Source organism: Polypterus senegalus, chromosome 3 (assembly GCF_016835505.1).
Source record: "Polypterus senegalus isolate Bchr_013 chromosome 3, ASM1683550v1, whole genome shotgun sequence".
Taxonomy (NCBI): Eukaryota; Metazoa; Chordata; class Cladistia; order Polypteriformes; family Polypteridae; genus Polypterus; species Polypterus senegalus.
Window position 1 is genome coordinate 250,222,416 of NC_053156.1, and position 27,564 is coordinate 250,249,979.

The window sequence follows — 27,564 nt, forward strand, 5'->3', positions numbered from 1 at the left end:
CCTCAAGTATAAATGCAGCTATTTTGGATTTTAATGAAGAAAAAACATATCAATACATACTATACACATATAAACAGAGATAGCTTGTACACTTTGCATTGCAATTAAAAATGAATTGTTTAAAGGTGTACAGAAAAAAAGGACTTAAAAAGCTGGCAGGACAATACAGTCTGTCAATTAAAAAAAAAAAAAATCAACAATTTTTTTTTTTTTACTAAATTGAATATAATAAATCTTCCCAAAGGATTACTATTAAAATTATTATTAAGAGTTATAAAATGAATGCAGACACTGCATAAACAAAAAGCTGGAATGATGGCAGCATAAGACCGGACAACTACGAATTTCATTCTTTAAAATTTATTAACATTATATGCATGTTGCAAATAACAATGATTGTGTTACCAAGTTAAAATGCTATACAAAGAATGCAGACACTGTACACACAAAAAAGTTAAAACAATGACTGCGTTTGTGAGAAAGAGGTTATTCATTTTTGTTATTAGCATTATTTGAATGCTAAAAATACTTTTGTGTTTATTTTATTGAAATGAGGTGCTTTACTTGGTACACTTTAGCCTCATTTTACAAAATCAACAGAAAATCATTAATGTACATAGGAGAAATATGGAAGTATTCTATGAAGCACAATATACTTAAGAAATATAAGTGAATTCTTTTGGTTAAACTACCAAGGTTGACAAGATTCTTACAACTGTCCATGTCACAAACAAAAAAAAATATATATATTGAAGAAGAAACTCAGACTTTTAAAATAATGGGAACATGCTCTTGATGTGAACAGCATAAAGCACAGTATTTAGCACAAAATATCCTGAGCAAAAATAGTCAACAGACTGATTCAGTTATACCTGCCTTTAGACTGCTTCATTAATACAAGCAATTCTAAATAAATATTTTAAACTTTTGTTAAAAAACAGAAAAACTACAAATTCTGAAAAAAATCCTTGATCCACAGTATAGAAAACATGAAATCATCTACACATTTGCTCCAGTTACAGTGAAAACAAGATAATAGGACATTCCACCTACTTTAAAGGGTATTGTTTTATGGAGGAAACTATTCAAGTGATTATTTTCATATACTGCATTAATCTTCCAATTACCAAAGTTGGGCCACACTGATGAGATTGGAAATGGCTGGTTTTACCCAAATTCACATCTTCATTTTGAAAATCAACAATTTTTTCAATAAAATTAAATTAAAATTAAGTTAAATTTAAAAAAAATTTTAATGCAAATTAACAGATGAAAAGGAAATCCTATGACTGTAATTTACTTTTAGATGTTTTTTGTAAGCTCCTTTTATACTGTTCAAAATATAAACTTCACATTTAAAACAAAGTAAAGATGCCATACTTGTCTTTGTAGCTGAATATTTTTTTCATTTGAAATTTGAGAATTTTGATTTCTTCTTTTTAACTCTTCCAGTTGATCCTTTAAGCTGTTAACTGAAACAATTAACAGTTACTTACTACCACATATTAGAGATAAAAAACAAAGCATAAGACAAATAAGTTATTCTAATAAAAATATGTTTGAGGGAACCTTAGTAGCAGACCGACAACATCTATAGACTGAGTAGAATTTAAAGTTGCTGTGATTTACAAAACATCATCTTTAGAAGGTACTCATTAGTGACTGTGTATTATGCTATGTCTGTATTATTGCAGTGTGTGCATAAAAATAGAAAAAAAGTAATAAGTAATGTACCAATATTTTAAAATCAATTCTGCCAAAAAAAAAAAAAATAAACCATGAAGAAAACCTAGCTATAAGCAAGTATTAATATCCTAAGCAGATATAATACATATACAGTTAGGTCCATAAACATTTAGACAGAGACGACTTTTTTCTAATTTTGGATCTGTACATTACCACAATGAATTTTAAATGAAACAACTCAGATACAGTTGAAGTGCAGACTTTCAGCTTTAATTCAGTGGGTTGAACAAAAAGATTGCATAAAAATGTGAGGCAACTAAAGTGTTTTTTTTTAACACAATCCCTTTATTTCAGGGGCTTAAAAGTAATTGGACAAATTAAATAACTGGAAATAAAATGTTCATTTCTAATACTTGGTTGAAAACCCTTTGCTGGCAATGACAGCCTGAAGTCTTGAACTCATGGACATCACCAGATGCTGGTTTTCCTCCTTTTTAATGCTCTGCCAGGCCTTTACTGCAGCGGCTTTCAGTTGCTGTTTATTGGTGGGCCTGTCTGTCTGAAGTTTAGTCTTCAACAAGTGAAACGCATGCTTAATTGGGTTAAGATCAGGTGACTGACTTGGCCATTCAAGAATTTTCCACTTCTTTGCTTTAATAAACTCCTGGGTTGCTTTGGCTGTATGTTTTGGGTCATTGTCCATCTGTATCATGAAACGCCACCCAATCAATTTGACTGCATTTAGCTGGATTTGAGCAGACAGTATGTCTCTGAACACCTCAGAATTCATTTGGCTGCTTCTGTCCTGTGTCACATCATCAATAAGCACTAGTGTCCCAGTGCCACTGGCAGCCATGCACACCTAAGCCATCACACTGCCTCCACCATGTTTTACAGATGATGTGGTATGCTTTGGATAATGAGCTGTTCCACGCCTTCTCCATACGGTTTTCTTGCCATCATTCTGGTAGAGGCTGATCTTGGTTTCATCTGTCCAAAGAATGTTTCTCCAGAACTGTGCTGGCTTTTTTAGATGTTCTTTAGGAAAGTCCAATCTAGCCTTTCTATTCTTGAGGCTTATGAGTGGCTTGCACCTTGCAGTGCACCCTCTGTATTTACTTTCTTGGAGTCTTCTCTTTATGGTAGACTTGGATATCGATACGCCTACCCCCTGGAGAGTGTTGTTCACTTGGTTGGCTGTTGTGAAGGGGTTTCTCTTCACCATGGAAATGATTCTGCAATCATCCACCACGGTTGTTTTCCGTGGACGTCCAGGTCTTTTTGCTTTGCTGAGTTCACCAGTGCTTGCTTTCTTTCTCAAGATGTACCAAACTGTAGATTTTGCCACTCGTAATATTGCAGCAATTTCTCAGTTTTTTTCTGTTTTCGCAGCTTAAGGATGGCTTCTTTCACCTGCTTGGAGAGCTCCTTTGACCACATGTTGTCTTGTTCACAGCAAAATCTTTCACGTGCAGGCACCACACCTCAAATCAACTCTAGACCTTGTATCTGCTTAATTGATAATGACATAACGACGGACTTGCCCAAACCTGCCCATGAAATAGCCTTTGAGTCAATTGTCCAATTACTTTTGAGCCCCTGAAATGAAGGGATTGTGTAAAAAAGAAATGCTTTAGTTGCCTCACATTTTTATGCAATCTTTTTGTTCAACACACTGAATTAAAGCTGAAAGTCTGCACTTCAACTGCATCTGAGTTGATTCATTTAAAATTCATTGTGGTAATGTACAGAACCAAAATTAGAAAAAAGTTGTCTCTGTCCAAATGTTTATATTTTATATAAATATATATATAACATAAGACTCAAAAACACCATGAAAAACATTAATACAAGTATAGGTAAAAAAAAAAAATACATTTTACACTAGAATCCCTGAAGCCTACAAAAAAAATTGTAATCCCAGGCCACCTTAAATTCCCTCGCACCTCATCAACACCACCTTTGTATTGCAAATGTGTCAATCAGCACTGGCAGCAGGCAGCCTGCTATCCCATTCCCCCACCAACACAGTTGAAGTTCTCCCTGCTCAAGTCTGCTTATCTGGGTGTGATTGGCATAAAAGTTTGTAATCAAAGCATTCTAGGTGCAAAATTTATTTATTTTTTTTTCTAATTAATGTGGATTTTTTTTTATAGGTCATCTGCACAGTCTAACCTTGAGAGGGAAAGCTCAAGTCATCAGTGTGTACAGTACACAACATACAGAAGCCATGTGTAAAATAAAGCACATATACCCTTTTATTGTGTACTATTACAATTACAAGGGTAATGATTTGGGATTGTTCTGCAATCAATCTAAAGGTCATAGATGCCCCACAGTAGAGTCCAGCAACAACTCCTCATTATCACAGAATAGTTTTTATAAGTCTGTAGGGCTCATAATGCTTTGCTAAAAGTGGTCCATGCAAAATGCCTTTGATCCTAGGCATACCAGCTAATCTAAAAGTAAATGGTTAAAAAGAAAAAAATATATACTGCATGTGAAATGATGCAGTTGAGCCTTAAGAAAACAGGATATCAAGGAATGTCATTGAACATGAATTAACTAAAGCATTTTTGTAGGTAGTAGTGGGAAAAAATTCTAACAATTAGCTGTAAAAGAATGGTAATCTTGATTATTTAAGGTTAGTCATAAAATAAAAAAGTTACTCGATCAAAGAGCTTATTTTTGCTAAAAATATCATAATTATATGCTAAATAAACCAGGAGGTGACAAATATCCAATTTTAGTGCATGATGAGGACTAAATTGTTAGTCATGATATAACATGTAAAACAGTAGAAAATGAGTGTACTTATGTTTTATTTACATATAACACACATACATACATATATATGTATCTATGTGATGTGTATATATATATATGTGTGAATGTATATATTTTAGAGTGTGCTTCAGTATGCAGGGTACTTTGGGCACTGGATTTTAAAGTTAGGTGTCTGTTATGAAACCTGCATAAGCCAGACCACATCCCAGTAGCACTGGGTACAAGGCAGAAATTATTCTTGGATAGGGTGCCAGTCAATCATGATGCCTTTTCTCTCAGACACACACAACCAATTAGAATCAGAATATATACTGGATTTCTTCAGCATGTATGAGGAAAATTGGAGTAGTCAGAAGAAAAACCCCATGAAGACACAGAGATCAAATCCCATAGAGACATGGGCTGGGCATTGAATAAAGACTTTGGAGCTGTGAAGTAGCACGACTAGCTACAGGTACTACCATTAATAATAATAAATGCTGTATTACTGTGTGCTTTAAACCAATTATGAGACTTGACATACACTGGCATAAACAATGTTTTCTAGATTTGAAAGAAAAACAGAAAACATTTGGAAATATTTTATTTTTTCAAAACAACTGTATTCACCCATGAAAGGAACTCTTAATGCTTCAGCATATAAAGTCATTTTGGACAATTTCATGCTCCCAACTTTGTGGGAACAGTTTGGGGATGGCCCCTTCCTGTTCCAACATAACTGTGCAAAAGTGCTCAAAAATAAGGTATATAAAGAAATGGATGAGCGAGTTTGGTGTGGATGAACTTGACTGGCCTGCACATAGCTCTGACCTCAACCGGACAGAAAACCTTTGGGATGCATTAGAGCAGAGACTGCGAGACGGGCCTTCATGTCCAACATCAGTGCCTGACCTCACAAATGCTCTAGAAAAATGGGCAAAAATTCCGTAAACCTTACGGAAAGCCATCCCAGAAGAGTTGAAGCTGTTATAGCTGCAAAAGGTGGGCCAATTCAATATTAAAGCCTATGTATTAAGAATGGGATGTCATTAACGTTCAAGTGTGTGTAAAGGCAGGCGTCCCAATACTTTAAGGCAAAAGGATTTGGTTCATGTCTCTTACCCAACACTATAAGAAGAAATCTTGAGTACTAAGCCACTGTAAAGGTTGATTTTTAAAGTTTAAAAAAGAAGGGTTGGATGGATAGTATATTCATTAACTTTCACTTAAATATACAAAGATACTATTGTAATACAACAAAATGTGAGGAATTTAATGACAATTTAGAAGCCTTTATAGAACCACTATACTGTATTAATAGACCAAGGAATAAACAGCTATACACCAATATGAAATAACTGAGCAAAAAAAGAAAAAAATGAAAGAATATATTTCAGTAGAAAACAAGAACATGGAAACACTGAACTTTAAAAAATAAAAATTTAGGTATGATATATAAAAAAGCAAAATTACACTTACCATCATTTTCCAGACAACGCTTCTTGTCTGCTTCACTCTCAGCCTTTCTTTGGTACTCTACATTTTTATGCTGCAATAATGCTTTTTCCCGTTCCAACTGCCTCAGATTAGATTCAAGGTTTTTCCTTAAGTTGACCTGAAGAGGAAATAACATGACCAAAACCACAAGTTTAAAGAAAAAAACTAAATCAGCCAGCAAAGTTGAACATAATGGTGACAACATTTAAAAGGACAATTAGAATGTACCTCTTCATCAAGCTCTTTTGTAATCTTTTCAAGTCGCCCACTAGAATTTCTGGTAGAGGAAAAAAAAATGTTGAAAATTAAATATTCTAATATTTTGCAGACTTTTTAGAATGCAATTCATAAATGTAAAGCAATAAATCAATCTATCACTGGTACCACAATGGAAAAAACGCTCTGTCAAACAATAAGTAATGTAAGAATAACTGCAGTAAATATTATGAAAGTTCTTTTCCTCTTATTTATATTCCAAGTAAGACAACCCATGCGGAAAACAAATGGAAAAAGTATTAAGCACAAAACAGTTGTTAAGAACACTTCAATGAATTTGGTGTTTGTTGTTAGGAGACTTTAAGTGAGAGAAGTGACTTAACAACACATTCATCTAACAACGAAAATACTTTGTTACAGTACTTAAGTACATTTTTCACGCATTTATACTTTACATAAGGATACTTTGTAATGGGCACCTTTGACTTTTATTCCACTACATTTAATAGCAAATATCTGGACTTTCTACACTATCACATTTCTACCTGGTGATGTGTTACACTTTACAGTCAAATGAATGGGTATTCTTTCTGAAGGACTCTTTTCAGTGAATCTGGGGATTGATTTGAGAGCATGAACAAATTGATTCAGTAGCGTGGCACAAAAGTGCTATAAGGCATGTGTGATGCCATCAGCCTATTTTGTTTAGTGAATTGTTTCTTAAAGCATTTGTGATGGGTCATGACATAACTGTCTGGTAAAATTAAAGTCTGTCCAAGTGTGAATTCTGTATTGAGTGATAAACAGTCCAATATTTATCATACTGTTTGCAGTAATGCAGTAAGTGAAACAATACTGTAGACGAATCAAGGACAGATTTCGTTTCTGTGGCATAAAATAAGTATTCCCACCTTTCATCTCAAACCAAGTGTGAGAAGACTGATAGAAAAGACATGTATATAAAAAGGGGGAGAGAGGCAGAAATGATAGATGAGCTTGTAAGGTGAAGGGACAGCGGCACCAGTTTGAAACATCAAAATGTTGTTGCTGAAGGATGCTATCATTTTCTGAGTTTTGTAAGGAGGGAGTTAATAGAGTGACAGTGTGTGTGAGTGTATATATATATATATATACATATACATACATATATATATATACATATACATACATACATACATATACACATACACATATACATACATACACACATATATACACATACACATATACATACATACACACATATATATACATACACATACACATACATATATACACATATATACACATACATATATACACATATATACACATACATATATACACATATATATATATACACATATATATATACATTAATCCCTCCTCGATCGCGATCGCGTTCCAGAACCCCCCGCGATAGATTAAAATCCGCGAAGTAGAAACCATATGTTTGTATAGTTATTTTAATATATTTTAAGCCCTTATAAACTCTCCCACACTGTTAACATTATTAGAGCCCTCTAGACATGAAATAACACCCTTTAGTCAAAAGTTTAAACTGTGCTCCATGACAAGACAGAGATGACAGTTCTTTCTCACAATTAAAAGAATGCAAATATATCTTTTCTTCAAAGGAGTGTCTGCATCAGGGAAAGAGAATTTAAGAGAGAGCGCGCGCGCTCGCAAAGAAAAGCAAACAATCAAAAAATCAATACGTGTCCTTTTAAGTTTGTCGAAGCACCGCAATAAAGCGGCATTTTTCAGAGGAGTGTCAGTATCTTCTAAGCAAACAGCCCCTCTGCTCACATCTCCTCCGTCAGGCGCAGAGAACGTCAGAGAGAGAGAGCGAGATTAAAGCAACAATCAAAAAATCAATACATGTGCTTTTAAATATGCCGAGCACCGCAATAAAGCGGCATTTTTTAGAGGAGCGTCAGTTTCTTTTAAGCAAACAGCCTCTGTGCAAACAGCTCCTCTGCTCACACGCCCTCCGTCAGGCGCAGAGAATGTCAGAGGGGGTGAGAGAGAGGCAGACACAAGCAAACAATCAAGCAGTCAAAAGAATAATCAAGCAGATCTTATACCATTGAGAAGTTTTAGTTAATATGTAATACATGCTCTGATTGGGTAGCTTCTAAGCCATCCGCCAATAGCGTCCCTTGTATGAAATCAACTGGGCAAACAAACTGAGGAAGCATGTACCATAAATTAAAAGACACAGTGTCCGCAGAAATCCGTGAACCAGCGAAAAATCTGTGATATATATTTAGATATGCTTACATTTAAAATCCGCGATAGAGTGATGCCGCGAAAGTCGAAGTGCGATATAGCGAGGGATTACTGTATACACATATACATATACTAGCAAAATACCAGCGCTTCGCAGAGGAGAAGTAGTGTGTTAAAGAAGCAATGAAAAAGAAAAGGAAACATTTTGAAAATAACGTAACATGATTGTCAATGTAATTGTTTTGTCACTGTTGTGAGTGATGAGTGTTGTTGTCATATATATTTACACACACATAAACATATATATATATATACATATCTATACATATACACATATATACATACATATATATATATCTACATATTTACACATACATATACACACACACATAAATACATACACACACACATATATACACAAATACATATATATATATATATATATATATATATATATATATACATACATACACACACACATATATAAACATATATATACATATACATACATATCTACATATATACACACACAGCTATTTCAGTATCAGTGCAATACGCTGCTTGTTAAAACGGATAACTCCCGCTCTTACGTGCAAATCTGCGTGGATATTATGAACTATCGTATTTGTTCAAGTTCTATTTAAATTTTAAATAGAAGGAATTTTTATTTAGTCGACAGAAATATCTTTGGTAGGAATGGTAAAACAGACAGGAATATTATTCGTGAATAAATCAACTCAAACCTTAAACAACTTATAATATTTTGCTCTCCATAAAAATATATCCTGTCTAAATTATACAAGTTAGAAATAAAGTAAGCGTTAAAAGAACAAACATTCAAATTTCTTTACTCTTATGTAATTTTATATAAAAATAAACTTAGATTTTAAATATCCCAAAAGATTTTGCTCTCCATAAAAATATATCCTGTCAAAATTATACAAATTCAAATATGAACATGCTGCATAACAAAACCTGGAAATATAAATAAAATGTGTTCCTTTCAGCAATAACAAATCAAATCATTCAGTTGTCTTTGCTCATATGTCATTTTAGAGCTGGACGCCTGGCATCTTTTTGGCCACAGGTTCGTTTCTGTTTGGTGTGAGGTTCTGTGTTGTGGAGATTCTCAGGATGGATTGCAGGTGCTCATCAGTGAGGCGACTCCTGTGTGCTGTTTTGTTAGTCTTTATCACTGAGAAGAGCTTCTCACACAGATATGTGCTACCAAACATGCACAAGGTTCGAGCCGCATGTAGACGGACTTTTTGTTCTTCAAAGTCACCAAAGCGCCGTGCAAACTCAGTGCGCGCTCAGTTTATCAGCAAAGTGCGATTTGGGAACACCGTAGTGACGACTTGGTTTAACATTACTTGGCAACAGGGAAAGTGGGGCAAGGTGCACTGGTGCATTTGTGTCTCCCATAAAAGCAGCTTCACTTGAAATCACTTTGTGATTGTGCAGGGGTAAAACGTCCGCTGAAGTGTCAGATTCTTATTTAATTATTCTGCTTTCTGTATCTTCTGCATTGCATTCAGGTTACCCTGATGTTTTGTCTCATAGTGCCGTCTTAGATTAAATTCTGTAATTACAGCCACATTAGCTCCACAAATGAGACACACGGGTTCAGTAAACATATACTCAGCCTCCCATCGGTTTTTAAAGGCTCTATTTTCAGAATCAACTTTTCTCTTCAGCATCGTGTGAGCTAGCTTCGCAATAACTTGCAGCATCATAAGGTAGACTTGATTAACGCGGTAAGTGTTCGGCAAGGCAGCTGAAGCGCTGCATTATGGGATCTGTAGTTTATTGTGTTACCAGCGCTTCATATACCGGGCTTTAATAACAATAATACAGTATATAAAATGATCTCGGGGCGGATGTGGCCCGTGGCCCTTGAGTTTGACACATATGGACTAAATAGAACTTGAAAAGATATATTTTTCAAATGTGATCGCAATTCAGATAGAGTTGACGCAAGACTACAGCCTGCATGCCTCAATAAGTCATCCTCCCTCGCTCTTACTTTTTACCGTTCATCTAATGAATACACTGAGTATGGCTTTACCAAAACAATCATTGATGGCGAATAAAGTATCCATTATTCGAGTATGTAGATCGGGATATATATATATATATATATATACCCAGCGTATCAGCGAGAAGTAGTGTGTTAAAAAGCTAGAAAAGAAAAGGGAACATTTTAAAAATAACGTAACATGACTGTCAATATACAGTATTTGTTTTGTGAGTGTTACTGAGTGTTGCTGTCATCAAGGATTTGATTATCATTATTTCTATCAATCAGGTTCGTATTTGTAGGATGTGTTGTGTTCAAGTTACATTCCGTGTTTGTCAATCGCTGTAAAGATGACAGGTTTCATTCATCGATTCGTTTCTTACTGCATCAATAAACAGCTCGTCTTCTTCTTTATCTGAGACCTGACACACTGCATGCACGGGTTTTTTACACTGTCTTCCTTTAGCGGGACATTGACTTTTCCACCGTGTGCTTTGTTTCCGCAGTAGCTGGATTTATGAATATGCTTATCAGACGCTTCATATTTTTGCTGCCTTTTCAATTGTGTAATTCGGTTTTGTTCAGCTCTTTGGAACTGTTGCTTTTATCTGTGCACTGCGTCAGTTCACGTGAGCGCTCGGTGTACATGCATCGAAGGTTCCCAGCTGTGCTGGTGCCATCTCGTGCTATGTCCATGGCTGTATTTAATGTTACCTTAGTCCTGGCACTTAAAACTTTCTCTCGCAGTTTCGCTGAGTTTGTGTCAAACACCACCCTGACCATCTCATCTTCCTCTGCATAAGCACAGTCCTTCACCCGTGAATATTTAGTGGAGTTTGCTATTGGATTGCCGCTGACGGACGGCCTTATATGGGCAGGCACTAAATTACAAACGCCAGCGCAGCCTGTCTATGAACTTAATTTAAAGTGTAGGTTTACATCGTGCTTTGTTTCAAGTAGCAGAACTCATGAATATGGTTGTATATGTCACTCGCCGCTTCTTATTGTTTCGCTGCCTTCTCAATTATATAATGCATGTTTTCTTCAGGCTTTTGAGGTCTTCCTGGTTTTCTATGTACTGCGTGATTACGGAGGCGTGATGATGTCACACGAAACTCCCCCCACGGCGTTCAAGCTCATCTCCATTACAGTAAATGGAGAAAAACAGCTTCCAGTTATGACCATTACGCGTAGAATTTCGATATAAAACCTGCCCAACTTTTGTAAGGAAGCTGTAAGGAATGAACCTGCCAAATTTCAGCCTTCCACCCACGGGAAGTTGGAGAATTAGTGATGAGTCAGTGAGTGAGTGAGTGAGTGAGTGAGTGAGGGCTTTGCCTTTTATTAGTATAGATATACATACATATATACATATATGTATATATATACATATATACATATATACATATATATATATATACATATATATATATATATATATATATATATATATATACATATATATATATATATATATATATACATATATATACATATACATATATATATACATATACATATACATATATATACATATATATACATATATATATATATACATATACATATACATATACATATATATACATATATATATATATATATATATATATATACATATACACATATATATACATATATATATATACACATACACATACACATATACACACATATATATATATACACATACACACACACACATATATAGTAATCCCTCGCTATATCGCGCTTCAACTTTCATGGATTCACTCTATCGCGGATTTTAAATGTAAGCATATCTAAATATATATCACAGATTTTTCGCTGGTTCGCGGATTTCTGCCGTCAATGGGTCTTTTAATTTATGGCACATGCTTCCTCAGTTTGTTTGCCCAGTTGATTTCATACAAGGGACGCTATTGGCGGATGGCTTAGAAGCTACCCAATCAGAGCATGTATTACATATTAACTAAAACTCCTCAATGCTATAAGATATGCTTCCCGCGTGGTGCTTGATTGTTTGCTTGTCTCTGCCTTTCTCTCAGCCTCTCTGACATTCTCTGCACCTGACGGAGGGGGTGTGAGCAGAGGACTGTTTGCACAGAGGCTGTTAGACTAGTGGATATGGACGCTCCTCTAAGAAATGCCACTTTATCGCGGTGCTTCGGCATACTTAAAAGCACACGTATTGATTTTTTGATTGTTTGCTTTAATCTCGCGCTCTCTCTCTCTCTCTCCCCGACGTTCTCTGCGCCTGACAGAGGGGGTGTGAGCAGAGGGGCTGTTTGCACAGAGGCTGTTTGCTTAGAAGATACTGACGCTCCTCTTAAAAAAATGCCGCTTTATACTTAAAAGCAGACGTATTGATTTTTTGATTGTTTGCTTTTCTTTGTGAGCGCTCTCTCTCTCTCTCTCTCTCTCTGTCTTTGTAATTCTCTGCTCCTGATGCGGGCACTCCTTTGAAGAGAATATATACTTTGCATTCTTTTAATTGTGAGAAAGAACTCTCATCTCTGTCTTGTCATGGAGCACAGTTTAAACTTTTGAGTAAAGGGTGTTATTTCATGTCTAGAAGGCTCTAATAATGTTAACAGTGTGGGAGAGTTTATAAGGGCTTAAAATATATAAAAATAACTATACAAACATATGGTTTCTACTTCGGATTTTCATCTATCGCGGGGGGTTCTGGAACGCAAACCCGCGATAGAGGAGGGATTACTGTATATATAAAAAAAAATACCATAGCAGTGATTTATACTATATGAAGTTTTGGTGTGAACAGACAACTGGTTGGTCCCCTTTTTACACGATTGCCTTGTGTTTATACAATGAATATAAACCTGCAATAGAAATGCAAAGAAAACTTTGTATAGAGTTTAACATTCCTTGGTGAGGATTCCTTTTTCTCATACTATTTTATAGTAATTTCATAAACATCAATATACTGGTAGTGTGAAGGATATATATATTTTTTAAACTACTGAAAACTGTAAGAACACCAGAAAATATCAAAGGGTGAGACAAGCAGTAAAGATTCATTAGTCAGTAGAGTTAAACATTTCAAATTGGACTATTCACTGTATTACTCAGCAAGATTTATCCTATCATCCATATCAAGTACACATAGCATATGTGTTTTTAGGAATAATATGGATTTTTTTCCCCCCAGTTAATTGAACTGTATTTTAAACTACTTGTAATCTTGGCTAAGGTCAAGAAGATACTGGCATAGGGGCACCACAATTTAGTAGGCACCAAGAAACACCCAAGCTCTTTTCACCCCTGCACTTTTATTATATATCACTATAGCCGGACACACATAACATACAAATTTCAACATGCTCTGATAACATAAATAATCTAAAATGTGATTTTTTCACTCATTTTTTACTCATTCGTTCATTCATTCACTTACTCACTCCCAAACCTCTTAACTCCAATAAACTGTTGCAAGAAATCAAAGTCTATATAGGAAAAATTGGTGGCAATGCAGAAAAAAAGCTAAGTGTCCACATCACAACACATTTATCCACTTACTGTATACCTAGCCACTAGAGTTGATGGTCAACCAAACCTATATAATTATGGTATGTGAAAGGAAGCCAAAGCACTCACAAAAAAAAAAAGATGTGAATACAGGAGGAAGTAAAAGTGGAAAGGACCAGTGTTTTCATATGAACTTTACCTGTACTTTTGCTCAAGGTCATCTTTGGCTTGCATTTCATTATGAAGTTGTTCTTCTAACTGATGAAGTTTCTTTTGTACTTGGGAAAACTGAAAGAACATAATCACTATATGAACAGGTGAAGATTTACTAGTATGTTAATAATCTGCCAACCAAGGAATTAGCTATGTGAACTGTCAAAATATTTCTATATATAAAAATGCAAAAGAAGTTTAAAGTAAATAGGCTGTGCACTGTTAAATGTGTCTCACAGTATGTTATAATTTAACAAATAGAACCTAAAGATGTATACATTTACAAAAATAAAAGACTAAAATTCAGGAACAAATTACAGATATACTTTAAACACAACGGTGTCTATTATTCTATATTTTGAAAATTTATAGGTTTACATTTGGCTGAAAATGGATTAAATTACAATCAGTTTTCTTTTGTATTTTGGAATACTCTGCTCGTTATACTTTGTGAAAGGATTTTATTTTACATATTATAAAATGGTCTTTAAGCACAATAAAAAATGTTAAACAAAACTAGCGCAGAGTCCTGCTGACACATTTAAGCATTTTCTTTCCGAGATAAATAAGCACCTTTTCTTTATGTATTTTACAAATAAATATCATTCTATGCTAACAGATTTTCATTTAAGTGAGAAACCAAATATAAAACAATTATGAAAAATTAATTAAGGAAATAGGAAAGACACCAAGTAATAGTACAAAAGTATTAAATGCTTACCACTATATTTTCCTGTAAATAGAAAAATAAACCACAGTCAAAACACTTCAATTGGAACTAAAAACATAATATGTCAGGCATGATTAGATAGATAGATAGAGATTATGCTTTATTATACATGCACATTTTTAAACCAATGAACAAATTATAAAAATATGAAGAATCTATTAAAATCAATTAAAAAATAAGCAGAAACATGCAGAAAACAGCTTGTATCTAGTGTTGATTACAGAAAAAAACAAATATTACAGGAAACCATACGAATCATATGTTTAGTATTACAATATAAAAGACACCCACCTCCCCTTTATTAGATGTTCCATTTTCATTTTCTATAGCGGATACATTTGAGTCACTAAGCAACCTAGAGAAAAAGACAACTCTTAATGGAAAATCTTGAGGTACATCAGCCAAGCCAAATGATCCACCATTTTAGTAACTTCAGGGGTCTCTACAAAATCTTTTCCAATTTTTATTCGCTTCTTTTTTTATTCTAAACTTAAATCTATGAAATGCACATCAAAGTTTATAAAGCATATTTTATTGTTACTTCCGTCACACAGCAAATTTCATTATAACTTGTTTACTAACAAAAAACACTTTTTAACTTTGCATTATACAATAAAATATTCAGATAAAATTGTAAGAATAGGTATTATTTTCAGATTATTGATAATTGGTTCCCAATTTAGTTCTCGGATGACACGGTTTGTTCAGATGAATATCCTTAAGGGTACCGTACAAAATATACAGTATGTAGTTAAGTGGACTGACTTCACTTACATGACCCACTATCTACATATATATTTGTGTTCCCTGTGATTGTTTAGCATACTGTATTTATTTACACATACTTTTAGGATAAACAAGATCTTTTATTAATAAAGTAAATACAACAGACTACTAGTTTTTATAACACAACAAAAATATTTAAATACGCTATATGTTTCACCACTGTATATAAACACATATTCACTATGAAAAGTGCTTTCAGTAGTGAGGAAAGCACTACATAAATGTAAAGAATTTTTATTATTATTAATATTATTATTATACACATACAGTTTATATTTTTTACATTCTGGAAAACTAGCATGTTTAATTAACACTTACGGATCCTCCCTGAAGTATGTGAATCCAATAAAAGGCAACTGGTTCCCAACAAATGCTTTAGGGATTGGAAAGGTTTCAACATCCCCTTTATCATCTTCAATTTCATCAAAGTTACTGGTATCTATATCACTACTTAATTCAGGAACTACAGGGGCTACAGCTAAAATATACAAGAAAAATAAATATGAGCATTATGTACAAATAAAAAGAAATCCAGCTATTATCTAGCATATAATATTGTATGAGAGTGGAGGACATGCATTAATAGATGTATCCATATCGCCCAATCAATTTTCTTTTTTTTTTTTTTAAATCATACATCGTCACAATGTGGAGCCTACCTATCAACATTAAAATATTGGAAATTGAACTTGGTTAAAATTGACAGCTCAAAAAAATTATGTAAATGCATAAATTATTATTATTTACAATAAACTCGTGCAAAAGCAGATGTATTACTTTGCATTCTTTACTGTGAAGCTTTGTATATTATTAGTAACATACAATTCCAATTGCTGAAATGAGGGCTTAAAAGATACGAACCAATTCTTGTTCATAAAGCTACTACTGCAAATCCTTAGCATATCAAAAGAAAAGAAAAAGAAAAGTTATATTACTCATTTGGAGGAATTTATTCTTTCTTGTGAAAATCTGTTTTTTTTTCTTTGTGGAAGGAGAATTACTAAAAACTAAGGGTTAGGGTACGATGCCGACACAACCGCTTGGATAAGAGAATAAAACTGAATGATTAAAAAAAAAAAGGCTAACCTTTACAAGTACCATAAATTTACACCGGCTTTTACAGACTCAGATCAAATGTATGTTTCTATTCTATAGTAGTAACAATAAGAGCAGCTCAATACTCAAAACAGTAAATCTAGGAAGGGCCGAAATTGAACCCGCAACCTCTTGATTATGAGTGAGCAGTCCTTACTGCAAGACCACCCAAGCAGTCGTGTCAGCATCGTACCCTAAACCGATTTCTTTTTCTTCGTTATAATCTTAAATAAAAGAGCTATTGTTTTGTTATACTTGTACCTTTTGTGAAAGTGTTTATTTGATCTTTGGACTTCAGTCTTCACACTTGATGTCAAAATTTTGTCATTAGTACTAAAACATGAAATGTGTTTGTTTTTGCTATGCGTTCAACATTTCTTGTATCTTTTTTGCTATGCATTAAACATTTCTTGCCTCACATTTCCTGTCAGCTTACATTTACCCGGATTGTTGTAGACATGGAACACACATGAAATGCATGTGTTCCAAATAACAATATATTATTTACCCTATACAAATCCAGGCACCACACACCCAGATAAACAGACTTGAGCTAGGAGAACTTTTTGTCCGACTTGAGCTGCAGCGGTTGGGGGATGGTAAAGCAGGCAGCTTGCTGTTTGTGCTGACTGACACATTTGCAAAACAAAAGGCGGTAATAGAGAGGTGCGAAAGAATTTAAGGTGGCCCGGGATTACAGTTTTTTTCGTAGGCTTCAGGGATTCTAGTCTCAAGAGTAAATACCATATCTTCTATTGTGTCTGTAAATAACTATCATAGAGTCAAAAACTGGATGAGAGGTGACTGCTTGTATTTAAATATATGTAAAAAAAAATTGATGCATTGCGACAGCAAAGTAGTATTGACACATTTAAATAGGAATGACTAAAAATTTGTTTTATCACACCACTTAGGCCTTATTTTTAAACAGTAGCCTCACTTTAAATCACACATAAACCCAAAAGACCTGCCATCATTAAAAACTGTTCCTAAACCTCCTTGATGTAATTTCTCTTCTAAATATATTTCTATGGTATTTAGAAAATTCGGGATACATGAAGAAACAACCACATAGACATGGTAAGAAAGTCACAAACTACACAAAGTCATCAAGCAAGCAAAGTATTCAAACCCAGTATGATGAATGTTTGACAAAGCAGTACTAAACAAAATACTGCAGTGTTTGTCTCTGTTTGTGCAGTTAATATTAATTTTGCATAAGAAATACAATGTTTAATTTAAAATAGAAAAAAAATTCAACATCTCTATTAATAAAACAAATCTTGCAATGAGACGTGATCTTCTGAAGAGACACAAAGAGACAGAGACACTTTCCGCGACACGGTCAAGACACATCATACTGACATCTACTGGAAGCATGTTCCTGTGAGACAGTGACCTAGGCAAGGAAAGGAAATCAGCCCGGAACAAGTGGAACTGAAAACCTTGCCGGTCCAAAGAAGTTTAATTTAAAAAAAAAACACACACACACACAATTTGTATCTTTATGATCACGGAGAAGTGATACAACATAGAATCGAAAGAGTTAAATGATCCATCGTAATACATATTATACAGCCAATAATGGATACAAATCCATACGTCCAAACATATCACACTTTACACAAGATTTATCAACACCACACAGACAAAAACATTTTCGTGGATGTCTATATGAATCTGAAACATCACAGTCGCATTTATAATAAACCCACATGTGACGAACTGTCAGTGATAATACTTTCGAAAAACGGAGATATCAAAGACAGAGTAGATATTCATGTATATTCAAAGGAAAAGCATGCTTCGTCATTTATATTAAATATATCGCCACATGCCGACCCTTTACTCTTTCCTTTGCTTTTCTCAGATGGCGAAACAGGATGGTCGTACAATATGAAACAAACACATTCAGCAAAATAAATAATACCTAGCCAATATTTTGGGTCAAAATTAGCGATATGTTCCCATGTATTTAACTCACTTCTATCATCTCAATTTTTATCATAACATTACATTATTAATGCATGTGTAAAAGTCGCAGCTAATCGTCTATTCTTTATTAAATTGAATCAAGCTAAACTTGGAACGGAACATATGCAAGGTCTCATTGATCACTTTCAAAATTCAAATATCAATAGTTCAGACAAATTCAAAATATGTAAAGCAGTAATATTACCATCATTATATCAAGGTAGTCCAAGAGCATTGCAACAGTTATATCATGATGCAATGGCAATATCCTGAACCATTGGTCGGGTAGATTTATTTATTACAATGATGTGCAGTCCACAATGGCCAGAAATCTGCAGCTTCTTCAGAACAATTCCACCTGCTACATCGGCTCTGGATATTCCCACTTTCATAAGCAAATTTTTTATCAGAAAGTATTATTATTATTGAAACTATATTCACTCACAGCCAGTTATATGTTGCATTATCAAAATTGACCATAATGCATATGCAACAATTCCCATGGAAAAAAAAAAAAAAACACTTTAAATTATATTTCCACGGAACCAAACCCGGGGGTTGGCGAGCGAAGCAAGCAGGGGGCAGAGCCCACTAGTTTTGGAAATAAATCTAACACACAGCAAGAATTGTCTGAGTTGAGATTCACTAGGAATCCAAATCAACAAAAAAAAAACATGAAAAGCCAAAATGATATGATCCCTCCAAATCTGGTTATGCATTGTAGATGTATACATATGAATTATATTTAACAAAGGCCAGTTAAATGAGCATCAAAAACACATTGTACAAACATCAGCAAATGTACAAGTCTGAGCAAATATGCGTTGCTTAATATTAACTTTACATACTTTTTTCCCTCTGTTTTATGCATTTGTCTCCAGGCTTCCAAACTCCACTTAAAAGCTCATCCATCATTGCTTGTTAAGTAGATGTTAAATTAAATTATTGTTTTTGTAACAGGCCTCAATGAAACACATTTAAATGCATTTCTGAACTCAATCAACATTATTACTATTATTACTCAATTTATCATTAGTAGCATTTACCATTTCACCATAAAGTACAATGTTAACATAAAACATTGCAGATTATTTCTAACAAAACATTGTCACAAATAAATGTTCACTCATCTGGCAGTGTTCTTCAGTTTGTGAACATCTGATATGTTTGATCACTTAACGCTTACTTTCACGCAAACTTTAAATACATGTGCATATTCCATGCCATATTGACTTTAAAACCTAAAATTCAACCCAATTCATTTCAAATACTTCATTACTTATTCCTAGTAAAAAAGAACCTAGATTCTTCACATGTACATGTAGTCTCCAGGTTATGGAAATCCGACCAACGACTTGCGAACGGGGCCACAGCTGCAACGCATGCACCTCATTAACTGCCGCTCCGTCATCTTCGGCATAGGGATGCTGCAAGCGGTACCTCGACGGAGGCTTGGGGGGGGTGGGGGGCATTTGATTTCGCTGCTCACGCAGTGTAGTGTCCCTCTGGCAGCTCCCAGTGGCAAGCGGTGACCCGTGGTCCATAGTCACCGGGGCCACAGCTATCGCTTGTGTGTAGGACAGAGGCTTGATGGGGTGGTACGCCGCTTCAGCTACTGCTCCTGACTGAACGCAGGCTGGATGGAGCGGAGGAGGGCGTTTCACTGGCTGCTCACCAAACACGGCTGCCTCATTTGTTCTTGGTGGGCAGATGGTAATGCTGCAAGCGGTGACCCGGTTCTGGCTGAATGGAGGCCATTGAGGGAGAACGGGGCGGCAGGGGGTAGCACTGTAGTGTGCCTTGGACGGCTGCCTGTTGAATGGGGGTGGTGGTGGGCGATTGACTACCAGCCTTTGGCTGCACCGTGTTTGTTCTCGGTGGACGGACGCTGCAGGCAGCATACTGTAGTGGAGGCGACTGTGACATGGGCTGATGATGAACTGCCCCTTGCCGCCACCATTCATTCTTAATAGCAAGCCTGCTTTTACTATTACGCACATAGCAGGAAGTTGTCTCTTGTCAGTACATCAGACGTGTTGACAACGGGTGTCTTCCTGCTGTGATAGTGTGTACAGTGCTGTGCAGAAAAGCTCATCTTAACCTTTTGTCTTCACCCTTCAAGAATGTCTCTGAAACACAAATCTGATGCAAGTGCTGGTGATACAGTAAAGAAGAGAAAAACCATCACTATTGAAAATAAAGTAGAAATAATAAACAGGTCAGAGAGAGGTGAAACTATCATTCATATAGTCGGTCAACAACAGAATTTATTAAAATAATGTACCTGTTCCGACTTACTACAAATTCAACTTAAGTACAAACCTACAGTCCCCATCTCGTACGTAACTCGTGGATTGCCTGTATTAGGATAGAAATTCAATTTTTGTGATAGCCAAAAGTTACATTTCATCTCTATTCTACACAAATAAAGCCTAGCCTTCACACACTCTTGACCATGAGATCTTATTGTTGTGGCTTGAACATCTGGTTTGGCTTAAAGGGGCTGCTCTTAACTAGTTTTGGACATATCTTACTGGAAGACACTTTTCAGTGTCTTTCAATTCCTCTTTCTTATCTACTGCAATGTGGTGTTCCTCAGGGATCCATTTTGGGTTCTGTTTTTTTATATTATATATCTTCATCCTATAAGAGCTATTTTTAGGAAACTGTATATTTCTTTTCAGTGTTATGCTGATGATACACAGATTTCTAGTCCTATGTGTAACTCTTTAATTAATTGGCTGCAGAGTTGTGTTTCTGAGCCAAGATCCTGGATGGCTGACAATTTCATGACAACCCAGCTAGCAAATAACTCAAAGCAACATCATGCTAAAATAGTTCACTGTTTTTCCCGAGAGAGAAGCAGAAGTCACTCAACACCCTATATTAATTATTTAGTACACCACAAAAAAATATATCTAATAAAGCCTGTAAAGTTTTACAAATGCAAAAATTCTGCACAGCAGTAAGAAAGGAAAATAAATTAAAGAAAATAAAAATTAGGAATGCAGTTTTGAGCAGGTGCAAATAATTTGTAAAACTGTGATGTTATGTTCAAGATAGGAGTGTGTTCCATAGCAAACAAAGGGATACGCAGAACATTAACTACTGAAAAAAAAGTTGACTTTTTTTTTTTTTTTAGTTATATGAATACACAGCAAAAGGAATGGCACTGTTCACTGTATATTAAAAAGAAAGTTATCTGTAATGTGCTACATAGACTGATTACTTCTTACCTCTATAAATATACACACAAACAATATTTCATTAAAATTGTAAAGATGAATCATTAAACACAATATAAAACATTAAACTATCTATAAATGTAATTAAGCAGTCACATTTATGCATTAGAAAATTTTACATTTTAAAACAGTAAAGAATGCAAATCACATTTATTAATGTGGCTTGGTGTAGTATTTCATGTGAAAGGTAAAATGAAATGGACAAAAAATATGCTTACACTTATCCAAAATACAGTTATAATATTTGTTTCCATACTGCAAGAAGCTGTTATTGAGAAACAAGACGCATTCCAATGTAGTATTTAGATCAGCTGGGCATAATGCCTCCAGAACCGCAGCAATAAAAGTGGAATAAAACAAAACTACATTATTCTTTGATCATTGCTTTATTACAAGTTAAAAAACTGCGGATGTAATTCATGCATATCAGTTATACATAAATAACCTGCATTAAAAAATAAATCATACTAAAAGTGGTTATTTTCTTCAGTCATATACTTGTGTTACTAAGGTTGTACATCACCTTGCACATATTATTAATAACTTTCAAGTGGTCTGCTGTTTAAAGTACATGGATTTTGTTAATATGCCTGAGGTCTAAAAAGCACTAGTACCAAATTAAAAAAAACAAAAAGCTGTATTTATTGTAAACATCTGAACAACTAAAACTGGATTTTAAACTTATGCTATACTGTATTTAATATAAAGTACATCCCAACTTCTAAATATCTGAATATTAAAATTAGAAAACAGCAACAGACATAACAATTACTTACTCTCCCGTATGGTGTCAAATGTCCATTGGTCATTCTTGAAAAAAGGATGGCATTTAATTTCATCAACTCCATTTCTACCAAGGCGCACTTCCCTGAACATGGCATATAAGAGTTACATTTAATAAGCAATCTTATTCTCAATTGCTTACAACATATTCAAAAATGAGGCCTGACAGTTTTGAAAAATACCCTAAACCACCACCAAATTAACTTCTTAACTTATCAAAAAAACACCCTCATAGCTGAAGATATTTGTGAGGTTTTGACAAGATTGTGTTCCAGTCACCTCCTTTGCAGTAGTGAAAAAACTGTATGAGGCGCTGAAGCATGCCACGTGTGGTCTAAACCATATTGGGGGGGCGATGGAGAAGGAACACACACACAAACAGACAGATTGTGTAATCTTTTGGCTTTCCTTAACATGTAATAAAAAAGATTTAATACACAAACATTTAAACATGCACATTTAAATATATAATTTATGTATAATAGAGGTAAAAATTTCTCAACAAAAATATTTTTCAGCAATATTAAAATGACTCGCTATTAACTATATGCATGATTTATTTTACAAAAATTATTACATTTTTTCATATACATCATGAACAAAACTTACTCATTCTTGTCAAATTGAGTGTAACTAGACATATTTTATATAAAAATAGGCATCTGTTTTAAATAAAACCCAATTGTGCTTAAGTTAATGTAAACAAGAAGTCGCCTACATATGGGTGAAGTGTTCACTGCTGCTGTTAGCCCAAGTATTCTCAAATATCACCTCTTCTGTGAAAGTTTCTTTTGGACTTCAGAGACTTTACAGCCTACTACAGGGAGCTCTTTCATGAACGGCATTTCCGCAAGAATATTTTATTCACCACAAAAACCCTAATATCAAAATATTAACAACGAGGCAGCATTCAGTTCTAAGAAAAGACAAACATTCCCAAAATTTCTGTACAGGTACTGCTTGTTATGCAATGGTCCTTTTTTTTTTTACTGTTACAACAAATATCTAGACAGTCATGATTTAGGAAAAGCTTTTAATCTTATACTATATGTTAACTAGAATCCACAAACCCATATCTAAGGCTGATGTCATCTAAGTTTACATCAAATGGTTATTAAAAACTATAAAGATAATTCCACTTCATGTTATTATTTTAGAGTGACTAACTTCAGTAATAGAAAAAAATACTATTTGTTTAGTGCTAATGTGAAATGAAAGGTGATTAATTCATCTGACACAATTATTTCCCAGGAACTTGAAAGTTATGCAATTGATTTCCAACTCTGTTTACTTCCATACAAGGTGGTGTGGAGCTGAAACGTACCCTGGCAGAATCAGCCACAGTGCAAAAACAAATCTTGTAGCAAGTTGCCACCCTTCCAATAAAGGCCATACTTAAACACATGTCCACACTCACTGGTACCAAACCACTGTTAATACACTGCTGTGTCACATGCGACCAAATACTGGCTTAATCAAGTTGCTACGTTTTGCCACGGAATATTGAAATGATTGGGAACCTTAAGGATTATGTTACAGAAACTGCACAAGACCATTATATCATACTACATCTGTGGGTATAAGCATGCAGAATAAAATACAGTGTTATGTTCAGAAAGGGTAGGTTACCCATTAATTAATGTTTTTTCAGGAATGCTTATGAAAAAGGCATATTCTTTGTTAATTAGATCTTATTTAGTAAGAATTCAACTACATTTTCACTTAAGTGTATTGTTACTTCTGCTCTGCATTTGTAAACCTCCCAAAACTGCTTTACACCAGTACTCGGTCAACAGCAAAAAAACTGAATTGAGTTTAGACTGTCATGAATCAAACTAACCTACACATTTGTTGGATTATAAAGGAACAGAAGGGTATTGACACCACACAGTGACCATAACATTTTAAGTTCAAAATTCTGAAGCATCAAAGCAGCAGAGATTAGAGTTACTAGGAGTTGGGGCTTATCCTGGCAGCAACCAAATCTGGATCTGCACCATGGGGTATAAAGGTATTAACATAATTAATTACTACTATACACTACTACCAATAATATCAGGGCAGTGACTGTTATCACAACAGAACTGTGTTCAAACCTCTTCAAGCTAAATAAGCCACACCACAAAAACACATTTCTACAGAAGGTGCCTTTTATAACATGACTTACAAAACACATATGCAAATAAAAGTAACAGTATACATTATATTGTACCCAAAATGTTTAGCAAAGAACATATACTATATATTATTAATTATATACTATAACCTCTATCCAAGGCATGAACAGAAACCCAAGCTTAACCTTGTAATGGTCTGCATGTTCTCCACACTCCTACTGATTTTCATTTCAGCTCTTTATTAAAAGTCAATTACCACTCTTGAAAAAATATACTTTTTTGGCTCAATTTTAGCTCAATCTTTATTTCCATAACTAGTGCATTGAAACAAACTTTTAATAGCCTGGTATCAATAAAGGTAAACAGACAAACAGTAAGGGAAACAACACATAGCTTGCATTATAAAGTAAAATATTTGGAAAGGAATTAAATTTAAAAAGTAAGACTGAAATATAAGCTGCCCTGTTCCATAAGACAGTTTTAATAAGTAAAGAGAATTTAAGATATTAAAATGCAATAGAATTAAAGTTATATAATTCAAAATCTTTAAAATGAATTGATTACAGCTTAGAAAGGGGTAGAATGAAAATCTACAGCACTCCAAAAAACCATAGTCCCTTACCTAAAACTAATTTGGAACTATTTATTGATCAGACACAACACAAACTAGTGACTGGTGAAGTGAGTAACATTAATTATTTTGTTACAACAGCACCTGTCAAGTTGTGAGATATATTAGGCAACACGTAAACAGTCAATTCTTGCAAGCAATATGTTGGAAAAAGAAAAAATGGGCAAGCATAAGGATCCGAGCAACTTTGACAAGGGCCAAACTGTGATGACTACACAACTAGGTCAGAGCTTCTTCAAAAATGACAGATCTTGTGGGGTATTGCCATTATGCAGTGGTTAGAATATACCAAAAATTGTCCAGGGAAGGACAACCAGTGAACTAGTGACAGGGTCATGGGCCCCAAGGCTCACTGATGGGTGCGGAGAGTGAAGGATAACCTGTCTCGCCCTATCCCTGAGAAGAGCTACTGTATCACAAAATTCCAAAAAACTTAATGCTAGCCATGACAGAAAGTTATCAGAACACACAGTGCATCTCAGGTTGCTGTATAGGGGGTTGTGTACCCATAGACCAGTTAGTGTGCACATGATGACTCTGTCCACCACCAAAAGTATTAACCTTTATAAACAGTAACTATATACTGTATATATTAATCTATCACTACCTGCATTCATGTACTAGTGATGCACCGATATGGAAATTCAACTAAATTAAAAAAAAAATTTGTAACAAAAGCTTTTTTTTTTTGTATGTTTTATTTATAAATTCAGAACATCTGGTCAACTAATTATGGTTATTATTAATAATTGTTTACTTCAATTTTTTGGCCTCGGCAACAGTTGAATGTGGTTTTGCTACCACTAGGGAATCAATTACCGGATGGGTTTATTCATTCCCGGGAATTCGGGAATCCCGCATGTCATTCCCGGAAATCCCGGGCATGACACAGTGTACGTGCATCTCACATGTGAACGGTTTTAGAACAACCGAAACTTATTTTTAATAAAACTACTGCAATATGTTGGCTCCAATAAAAGACTATCCTTATCTACAAGCAGTTCATGCTGTCATATAAGTACATGTATCTAGTCCAGGGGTGCCCACACTTTTGCGGCTTGCGAGCTACTTTTAAAATGACCAGGTCGAAATGATCAACCTAAATTAAAAATACTACATATCACATAGTTTTACTGTCAAATAATGCAAAGCGTATGCGACACGTGTTTCGCCCTTTACCTTGCGCCACAGCGTGTGGTTCGTTTATTTGACAGTATGTTGATCAGGGTAATTACATTCATGGCATTCGTAGTCTGAATCACAATCTGATTGTACGGGTGGTTACCTAAAAGGTAACGCTTGTGTCGGCAAACATCCGCCACGGTGCCCTCTTCAGTTGCAAGAAGTAGCTCATAGAATGTTGCAAAGTTTTACTGTCAAATAATGCAAAGAGTACGCAACACGTGTTTCTCCCTAATTCTGGGCTCATCAGGCGTACACACTCACTGCACCCCCTCTTGGGAATCGAACCTCAGACGTCAGCGTCAAGAGGCGAAGCCACGGCGTGTGGTTCGTTAATTTGACAGCATGTAGATCGGTGTAATTACATTCATGGCATTCGTAGTTTGAATCACAATCTGATTGTATGGATGCATGTGGGACGACCAGTGTATTAGAAGCAAAGAGATCTCAGACTGGCTGCCCTGTATGTCAATCAAGTGGCAAATGCCATAGGGAGGATATATGATAGACTAATGTTTAAAAACCTTTTTTTTTTTTTTAATGCAACGTGATCTACCTGATCAGATACTGATTCACTTGTTCTAAACAACGCCCGCGCTTGCCATTGCTCTGAAACCCCGCCATTTCAGCTTTTACTGATGCATACAGTTTCTTGTCATCATTCTGTGATGGCAAGTTTCTTGGCACAGATAATGCGGATGCAACAGACTGACACATTGCAATTTCAAGTTGCAGTTCAAACAGACTTCAATGAAGTCTACCCTGTCCCGGCATTCGTGAGCTGCCGAGTGCAGACTTCTCCCAGTCCACTATACTCAGTCTTAGTCGGAGCCGGGAGACTGACGACTGCTGCTGCTGAATCAATCTGCAAAACACTACACTGTGGGCCAAAAAACCGTGCCACTTAATTATTTTCAACTATAACTCTGTTATTTCTTGATCAA

General features: G+C 35.0%; 1 protein-coding gene across 7 annotated transcripts in view; it reads right to left on the reverse strand.

The window, feature by feature from the left end:
- rock2a (rho-associated, coiled-coil containing protein kinase 2a) overlaps positions 1–27,564 on the reverse strand; it is a 272,191-nt gene that overhangs the window by 79,023 nt on the left and 165,604 nt on the right. For 5 of the 7 annotated variants that reach the window (XM_039748919.1, XM_039748914.1, XM_039748915.1 and 2 more), the window contains exons 8-15: positions 22,684–22,775; positions 15,912–16,071; positions 15,099–15,162; positions 14,799–14,810; positions 14,064–14,152; positions 6,178–6,226; positions 5,932–6,067; positions 1,381–1,472 (exon numbers count right to left, since the gene is read on the reverse strand). In XM_039748919.1, coding sequence (XP_039604853.1) covers positions 1,381–1,472; positions 5,932–6,067; positions 6,178–6,226; positions 14,064–14,152; positions 14,799–14,810; positions 15,099–15,162; positions 15,912–16,071; positions 22,684–22,775 — 694 coding nt within the window. The remainder of the gene's footprint in view (positions 1–1,380; positions 1,473–5,931; positions 6,068–6,177; positions 6,227–14,063; positions 14,153–14,798; positions 14,811–15,098; positions 15,163–15,911; positions 16,072–22,683; positions 22,776–27,564) is intronic. The other 2 variants (XM_039748920.1, XM_039748916.1) reach the window with 1 other exon arrangement.